The sequence below is a fragment of the Betta splendens genome, chromosome 16 (genome assembly GCF_900634795.4).
Source record: "Betta splendens chromosome 16, fBetSpl5.4, whole genome shotgun sequence".
NCBI lineage: Eukaryota > Metazoa > Chordata > Actinopteri > Anabantiformes > Osphronemidae > Betta > Betta splendens.
In genome coordinates, this window is record NC_040896.2 from 5,074,771 (window position 1) to 5,084,479 (window position 9,709).

Below are 9,709 nucleotides of genomic sequence, written 5' to 3' on the forward strand. Positions count from 1 at the left end.
ACGCTGCGGCTGCGTCAACCGAGGGGGGGATGTACACAGCGAGCACAACGACGTGTGAAAACTTGCCACCAGCAAGAAGCTCAATGTCTCTGGTGCAGTGCTCTTCTCCAACAGAGACGTGCGCTGGGTTGCTCCACCTGTTGTTAATGAACGCCATTCTCGTTTTCTCAGCTTTTATTCTGGAGGGGGAAATCAAACTGTTAGAACATACACAGACCGTTTTCTCGTTTTTCTTTATAAAACTGACAAACGACATTTAATCAAAGAAGCGTGTTAAAAACTTAATAATGAGCTGAAAACAGTGTTTCCTCCTTGAATGCCTTATCGTGGTGGAGGAGTTTGTGTGCCCGAACGACCCCAGGAGCTATGTTGTCGTGGGCTAAATGCCCCTGGTAGGGTCTCCCAAGGCAAACAGGTCCTGGGCGACGGGCCAGATTAGGAGTGGTTCACAAACCCCCCTATGAAAGGCAGACGACCAGAGACGTCGCCTGGTATGGCGCAGCCGGGGTCCCACCCTGGAGCCAGGCCCGGGGTTGGCCTGGTCCGGCCGGCCACAGACCGTAAGAGCATAACCAATCTGGCTATTGGGACATGGAATGTCACGTCACTGGGGGAAAGGAGCCTGAGCTTGTGCAGGAGGTCGAGCGGTACCGGCTACAAATAGTCGGGCTCACCTCCACACACAGCCTGGGCTCTGGAACCCAACTCCTTGAGAGGGGCTGCACCCTCTTCTACTCCATCGGTGCACATGGCACCAGGACACCCTAGGCCGGAGGTCGATGATAGACTTTGTAGTCGTTTCACCTGACCTTCGGCCATATGTTTTGGACACTCGGGTGAAGAGAGGGGCTGAGCTGTCAACTGATTACCACCTGGTGGTGAGTAGGATCCGCTGGCAGGGAAGGAGGCTGGAACGACTTGGCAGGCCCATAACATGGTCATAGTACAGTGTTATAGGGGCCAGTGTGTGCGCTGATTGCCCCCTACAGGCCAAAAAGACGTAACACACGCTCCAACGCGTTAAAAACAAGGTGATACTGCGCTGAAAATGGAATTGGATCACCGTAAAGGCTGACACTTAAGTGCTACGACTGTAAGGCTACACTCCCAGTACTCCTGCTGAAGCCGAGTTAGCACTGTTAGCTCATCCATCTTATTGGAGAGAGATCGAACGTTCTCCATAATGATGGAGGGCACATATGCTTTCTACCTCCATTTCTTCTCCTGGAGCCTACATCCTGCCCTGCAGCCTCTTCTTCTTTTCTGCTACGCAGGCAGCACCATCTTGGATTAATTAATTAGAAGATGCCCTGGATAGTGAAGTGGAAAAGGATGATTGGTTGGCGACCCCTGATGAGAAATGCCGAAAGAGAAAAGAAAATTCTCTAATTTCTAGGCACAATTATTTGCACTTTTATTGAATATTAGTGTCGTGTTCCTCTGCCACCTCTGCCTGTAAACCCTAAGAAATGTTCGAAAGCATGCCATACATCTGTGATTGCAGGGTATCAACCTAAAAACACTAGTCAGTTATTCTATGCAATCCTACATAAATTCGTGTCATCAAAAATCTAGATCTTCACTATAAAGAAATCAACAATAGACAAACACTTAGTGAGGAGAGGAGATAATAAACTCCAGGAGGTAGCAAATTCTCTCAAAAGATAATAAGACAATGTACAAAAGGTATTTGTGCCCAAATATATCTGGTTCTCATGACTCAGGTGAGGTTGTCTGAAGGTTGAGTCATGTCAAATGATTTTATCTGTAGCAGAAACGTTTGTAGCTCCTACAGTTTGTATCCTTCTTGGGGGAGGGTTCTTCACACCTACTTAGTGTTTTGCCCACCTAAGAGCTGTTTTTTACAAGCATGATGATGATAAATGAGAACAACACAGTACAACACAGCTATAAAGCTCTATACAATAGGTTAGTTATACCACAGAGTAATGCTTGTCTCAAATATATAAAGCATGTTATATTACTCAAATGATTGTTATAAATGATTCTAAATTGTTGTTTTGGATAAATATTTTATACAAATTATAATTATCATAATGAGTTGTAATTTCATTTGATTCATGTATTACAAATTTATCCTTTTTAAATAAAAGAAATATATCTCATTTTAAATCAAAATCAAATCAGGTAACAGTTCTGCAGGATGCTTTGGGGTGAAGACGCTGGTGTAAAACCAGTTCAACCAGGTTTGTTTTTTGGCCATTCTGTCTGAAGGGAGGCTTCTAGTTATGTCATGCACAAAAGAATTGGCTTTGAGAGCTTTGTAGTGAATCAGAAGAGCCGGTTCACATCGAGTGAGAACTGGCTCCCAGTTTTTACCCTTTTCGTTGCTTACCTCAGTGCTCAGCGTGAACTCTGGTCAGTAATGGCAAAAACAGGGCAAACACTCAACGAGAGAAGAAATCAGATCAGTTTTGTTCAATAACATGTTTGATTAAAATATTAAAAAATAGAATGGTTTTGTAACAGAATAAATGCACAATACTAGGCAATTATAAGGCTTCTCATTAAACCACTGCACATGAAGGAGTTTTCAACCCACAAACCATTATTTTGCCAAATTTATGGTAACATAAAGGTAGCTGACCTCCACAAGGTAATTTAGCAGCTGTGGTAGCGTGAACTGCCATTCTTATGCTTATCTATGATAAATAAATTAAGCACAATGCTTAACTGTGACATGAATGAACTTTTATAAAGTTGTATTTTCTCAGGTTTTCAGTTGAAGCTGTAAGGTGCCTGTTCTCTGTCTGTGTGCATGTGTGTGAGAGCATACTAGAGATTTTCTTCTGACTGGCGATTACGTGGTGCAGTGATTGATTGTCCATTATCGACAAAAGTCTGTTCAGTTTATGTCACTTTGTCACAGAAGTTAAGCTGTCCAACTCTGTGCCTATGACAGAGTCTGCTTTCCTGAACAGCTTATCCAGTCATGAGAAGTCCTTTTTCTTGATGCTGTCTCTCCAGTACCGCATAGAAGAGGGCACTTTCCACAACAGACTGGTAGAACATCTGCAGCATGTTTTTGCAGATGTTGGAGGATGCCGGTCTTCTTAGAACATAAAGGCGGCTTTGTCCTTTTCTACACAGAGTTGTCCAGTTTTTCATCCAGCTGTTCTTCCAGGTATTTATATGAATTGACCACCTTTAAACAGTCACAGTTGATGGTCACACGCTCCAGTTGAGGCCTGTTCCTCCTGAAGTTCATCTCCTTCTCTTTGGTTTTGGTGGACTTCAAGTATAGGTAGTTGAGGATGCGTTGTTCGATGTGTACAATGCAAACAGGACTGAAGAGTACCGTCCCTTGCGGTCCTGTGCCGCTGACCAGTGTGTCTGACTTGCAGTTACCTTGTCGTCCATACTGGGGTTTGCCTGTAAGGTAGTCTGTACTCCATGTGGCCAGATGTATTCATGTGGCCAGATGTGAGCTCACTACCATCTCTGTCAGATTGCCTCTGAGGAGCAGAAGGTAGATAGTGTTAAATGCACTGGAGAAGTGGTAATTGGTAGTGATTTTTTGTTCTTTAACGATTCCTTTAATATAAACTAATTTTTTTATATGATCATGGAGGAATGAGTCCTCCATTTGTTTTGTTTAAAACGAAACAAAAACAAATTTTTATTCATTTTCCTGCTTATTTTCCATGATTTGTTCATGACTCACTCAACTGAGCGTCTGCCCTCAGGGATTTGTCACATAACATCCAGGCCACTCAGGCTCTGTGGGGAGCAGCCAGCAGTCCAGATTGTTCGCAATCAGTTTACTGTATATGGATCCTTACGGATTGTTTGTTCATTTATTTTTCACTCGACAGCTTTACATCAGACTGAGGAACAAAGAAATGAACAATGTCTGGTATTTGACGTTCATTTATTTGTCACCTGACAGCTGACATACATGATTTATTCATGGATTCATAATTAATTTGTGGTCTTTGATTTTGTACATGGGTGTTTAATATTGTATGTTTTTGTGTATATAATGTAAGTGCACTTGTAAATAAATACTTTCAAAAATTATATCAACATAATAATTTAGTGTTATACTCTGCCACAATCATAAAAATAATAATAATAATAATGTCATGCTTTGGACACAATAAATGCACCAGGTAAACATTTTAGGGAACTTATTATTGTCTTGATTCATTCACATTACTGTTCGAGAGTTAAAGATCCGGGTCAGTTAAAATAATCAAACTTACCATCTCTAGTAGCTGGATGAAGTACTGAAAGCTGGATAGTGGAAGGGGCAATCTAAGGGGCAACCATTACTCAGAACACTGGTTGTTCCCTAGGATGTATAATTTAATGAGATTTAGCCGTTCCAGAAGAAAATGCACTGTGCATGCTAAATACTGTATTTCTGAAGAATTCATACATGTAATAGCATTTAATGTATAACTGAATATAAATAGTCACAGAATAATCTGGGGCAGTTGAATTTAAAAAATAACAAACTAAAATAGATTTACTGCAATCTGGAAAACAATTAAATTTCCCTATTTAAAGCAAATAATTTGGATTGGTGCTGTTCTCCAAAGGTGGGGAACTCCAAAGCTCAGGGCTCAGTCATTGTAGCAATGATGAGGACCATTATTGCTGATTTGCACCCTTGATAAACAAGCTTGTTTCAGCAAAACCATAATAGTTATTACAAAAAACAGGCACCTGTACACATAACATCATGTCATAAGATAAATCAACAAATAACAGACACTAACAAGACCTTAAATGCTATACAAACAGGTGTACAACAAACTAAATAAACTCAATAAATCGACTGGAAATTACGTCACAAGAAAACAAGGACAAACAAATTAGGACAAGAGTGTCCCCTGGTGGCATAAAAGGCAGTGTCACGACTGGTGACACACAACATTTACATGTTGTAAGTCCTGTGTTCTACTGTTTTACATCTTCAGGTTAACGAGCATACAAAACTAAAGTCAACATGGTCTTTAAGTTGATCTAGTAAATCAAGAGGTTTTTTCTTTCTGATTCATTTGGGCATTCTGCCAAACTCTGTATCTTTTCCTCATTTAGCTTTAGGGATTTACGCAGTGGCTGCCTGGCATATGAAATCATTTTTTGCTTCTTTTATTTTCTTGTATTCAATAAACGTCATTCTGTCACTGAGTCATGTTTCTCTCTATTTCTAAGCACACCTAAAGTATTGTAACTTCTGTCATGTATCTGTCTTTTTGTGATTCCAGCATGTACTGCTGGCCTTCAAGTTCATCCTGACCTTCCTCATTCCTGATGTTCCCAAACACATACAGATCAAACTGGCCCGTCTTGAGTTTGAATCACAGGAGGCCCTGAAGAAAAAGGTAAAGCACCAGTGGATTACATGCACTTTATCAATCATAAGTTCATGTGCTGATGTGTCCTTTGGGGACACCTTGGGGATCAGTGTCTTGTCAATGTGTTGGTTAATGCAATGCATTGTTAAAATGCTAGGTAGAAATCACTGACAATACTTTTGATGAAATGTTATTTTATCATTTAGTCACCACAAGCTATGGCCTCTATCCAAAGCCATCTTAGTCTTTCTGTCCATTACAACACTTCACATCACAGCTTCCCTGTAGCATCAGAGGCTCCTGCTTTACTGAATCATTACATTTACTAGATTTCATGCAGAAAAAAGTTCATATCTGAACTAAATGAAGGTCATGATACAGTTTTGCAGGTATTTAGACGATGTGTGTTTTCCGAGGTTCAAACTAAATATCATATGTGTCCATGGCTGAGACTGGTATGTTTTAGACAGAGCCAGTTATGCAGAGGATGAGAACTTTGTGTGTGTTTGCGCAGACTTAAAGCTCTCTCATTTTACTGGTGGCTGTACCTCTCTCTTTTTGAACAAGTGTAATAAGTAGGATCCAAAGGGGCAGGTTTGTCATTTAAGTCTTAGATTATGTAATATCTAAAGCTAAACTAGGAAACCCAGAAAGGTGACAGAACTAAAACTGCTAACATAGCCTGACTTTCATTACTGAAAAATGTAGTTTTGTTGGTATAGTCTTTAAAACCTATTAAAAACTATTTTATTTATTAAAGATGAATTATTATTTACCTAAAATTATAAGCATGTCATACTGATGGTTTGAGCCCGTGACTAAACAAGCTAAAAAACAAAGAAGCCTTTTATGGAGGCTAACAAATATTAACTCAGTCAAGAATATTAAGAATATTAACTACTGTACATGATCACGTCTTTCAACCAACATTTCAAATCAAATGAATTCATGATTGTGTTGCTGTTTTCTGTTGTTTCAGAAAATGCTTGAAGCCTCGGAGCTCAGTAAGACGATCCAGTGAAGAGGAGAAGAGTTCCTATAGACACTGATTCATCTGCTCTGCCACATCATCACCATCATACCGTTGTTTACACTGAGCTTCTAAAGATATTGATATGTGTTATCCATGACAAATCTGACATAAGTATAATATGGTTGCAGTTTGTTCGGCTTTGCAACATGGTCCAAGCCTCAAACTGTAGTTTTAGTAGGAAGTGGCACCATGTACCACGCAGCGCTCTTAATACTGTAAAGTACTGGAAAAGGTTTATACACATGGAACAGAGTCTGCAACAGCCAGTTGTTCAAATCACACAAGGATGCTGTATTATAGTGTAGCAGTCAGACTGTGGACTGTCATTACTGTGCTTGGGGGTCCTTTTTGATTGTGGATGCAGTAATACATACACTTCACTAAAGCTTCTTTCTGATGTGCTCTAAATTACTATACTGTACAATACCAAATATGATCCTTTATTCTCAGAGCTGCTTTGTATAGCTTTGCCCCAAACATGGAAGCATTAAAAGGCCACAAATAACCGACTAACAAGTTTTCTGTCAGAAGACCAGGACTGGGACTGGGGCACAATTGGCTACTTACAATCCACATCAGTTACAAAACTCAGAGTAATCAAAGAAGAGTTTTTATATTAAAATGCAAACAACAAACCATAGTTTCAGTAATAATTTCATTAACTTGTCTTGTTAATTAAGGTAACTGAACTGATGTAACACTAAGTAACTATTACAAGACTAATTCCAAATAGAAAGGAGCAAAAAGGGATTAACAAGCAAGGTTTCAAATAACTAAGCAAACGCAGAAAACATGAAATCAAGACTCTTACCAGAGCTAATCAAAAATACATGACTAGGAGGAACCAGATAGTAAATATCAAAATATCAAGAGTGTTCACACAAGGAATGAATATGAACCACCAATAACAGAAAGGCAGGAAGCAGCAAAGCAAACGTATTACTGTCAGGAAGTGATGTCAGCAGAATGGTGTGTGATGCACTTAAATGTTCAGTGATTCAAGATTAACGCTCACCTTCCTTGTAGGACCTTTTTTATGCTTCCATATACAAATGCTCACAATCACTCATTAAATGTTGTATGTTTAGTCTTCCATCATAACTAGTAATAATGTCAGCTATAAGTTGGAAGCCTGCATCCCTGTATCACCCCTTGTGCCTTGAACCATGAGCTTTCGTATCAGCTGTAATTGCAGAGCTTTTGTAGGTAATAAATTCACTCTCAACCATCACTGGTATAAACAAGTCTATGAAATGTGCAGCCACTGTCTGTTTGCACCAGCTTCACAGTTGGTTGAATTACTGTATTTGTCTTTCTAACAGACATATAACGAATGCAAGTAATAAAATTCAATGAAGCGGCGTCCAGTGCTTCTGGTCAAAGCTGTTGCTTTACTCTATCACCACTCAGTAGCTTCAATGACAGTGGCTGTTTGTGTTTCAAGGCAGAGGAGAAGTGTTTTCCTCCGTGAACTGAGATAGTAATTACACTGAATCCTCCGCTTATTCTTCCACGATCCGTCACATTCATTAGAAGAAGTATTTTTTTCCCTAGAAATGGGATAAACAGTTTTAGATCCAGCCTGACGTAAGGACTAGGCAGTGGACGGCTCAATTTAAAAGAAATGCTAAATGTTCTGCACTTGTACAAAGTTTTTCTTACCTTTTTCAAGTGCTTTGACACTGCATCACATTCACCCATTCACACATCAGTGGCAAAGCTTAACCGAACACACCAGAGGCAACATTGGGTTGAGTGTCTTGCCCAAGGACACTTTTGCACATGAACCACCCATGATTGGTGGGAAACAGCCCATTTTAAGTAAATACAGTTCTGTTGAGAAGAATGTGTAGCCCTGTGGAGTAGGATCATACCATAGTCGCATAGTGAATTTCGTAAGTCTTGGTACTGAGAGCCCACCGAGTCTGTAATTCTGAAGAAGAAAAAACTAAGAACACAGTTGAACAAAGAAGCAAATGCCACTGACACCATGTTAGGAATGATACGGTCTTCCTCAGTAAACCATGCACTTGTTACAAACTGAATGATAGTGCTGAAAAAAGCAGGAGAAGGGAGTGTGACTCAACCTTTAGACTATTTAACCTAGATGACTGAGAATCTCCACCAACTTAGTGACTGTAAAGTGGTGATAGGACAGAGTGTAGGCAGACAGCACTGTATGGTGGTGTGTAGATGACTCAGGTGGTCAGGAAGAAGAAGAGAGGAAAGACACAAAAGAAGACCAAGTGGTGGAAAAGGTGGCCAGGAAGAGCGCAAGAGCATCTAGACTAGGATACTAGCAGAAGTTGTTAGTGACACAGGTAGGATAGTGCTGAGTGGGTCATCTGGAAGGAGGAAAAAAGATAAAGACACTTGGTGGTGAAATGAGGAAGTACAGGGCTGCATTCAGAGGAAGAGGCTGGCTAATAGAAGGTGGAATTATGCCAAGTTAGACATGAGAGGAGAGACAGACTTGTGCAGGCTAACCAGACAGACCGATAGAGATGTGCAATAAATAAGGATGATTAAAGACAGAGTTGGAAAGGTGCTAAGTAGTCAGAAGAATGTGCCGAGAAGGTGGGAAAAGTGTTCTGGGGAGCTGTTGAAAGAGAACCATAAGAAACGAAAAGGAGGAAGATGTGCAGATTTTTTCCCGCTATGCCAAACGTAACGGAGTAATAGTTTTCTACACATTGTCTAAAAAGACCACCATTTGGTAGCCTCAACGAATACCAACCAGTAAAACTGACACCTGTCATAATAAAGTGTTTTGAACCTATGTCACAGCGTTCCACACCACCATCTACCAACTGTGTATGCAAGAGTGTTAAGCTAATCTTGTTGACGCTGCATTCAATACAATACTACTAGACAGACTAATAGAAACATTGATGAAAATTAGACTCTCTCCCACTAGCTGCTGCTTTCTAACAGAGCTTCAGAGTGGGTCCCTATCCCTCCACAGTCAGAGTCTAAACACCGGCTCCCACAAGGTTGTATCCTCAGTCTTTTGCTGTACACTGATTTATGATTTTCCTAATATGATGTTATGTCGGTTGGGAATATGCAAGGAGCACAAATTATAATAACTGGATTTATAGCTCCTGAGTGGAGATACCAATTATGTTTATAATTTAGATTCACAAAACTTGGTCATTTGGTTAATTGTTATTGATTAATAATTGTTAACTGAATCAACAATATCTTGAATAACTCAGCAAATAACAACTTATTCGGATTGTGTGTTCGTATGGAAGTACTTTGTGTATGTGCGTTACCTGAGATAAAAGTGTGTCTGTGTGTGTGTGTGTGTGTGTGTGTGTGTGTGTGTGTGTGTGTGTGTGTGTGT

General features: G+C 40.1%; 1 protein-coding gene across 4 annotated transcripts in view; it reads left to right on the forward strand.

Annotated features, from left to right (window-relative positions):
• Positions 1 to 7,721, forward strand: part of ano10a (anoctamin 10a) — a 48,535-nt gene extending 40,814 nt beyond the window's left edge. For all 4 annotated transcript variants that reach the window (XM_029129179.3, XM_029129178.3, XM_029129180.3 and 1 more), the window contains 2 exons: positions 5,238 to 5,354; positions 6,307 to 7,721. In XM_029129179.3, coding sequence (XP_028985012.1) covers positions 5,238 to 5,354; positions 6,307 to 6,348 — 159 coding nt within the window. In that variant the 3' untranslated portion in view covers positions 6,349 to 7,721. The remainder of the gene's footprint in view (positions 1 to 5,237; positions 5,355 to 6,306) is intronic.
• Positions 7,722 to 9,709: the final 1,988 nt, after the last annotated feature.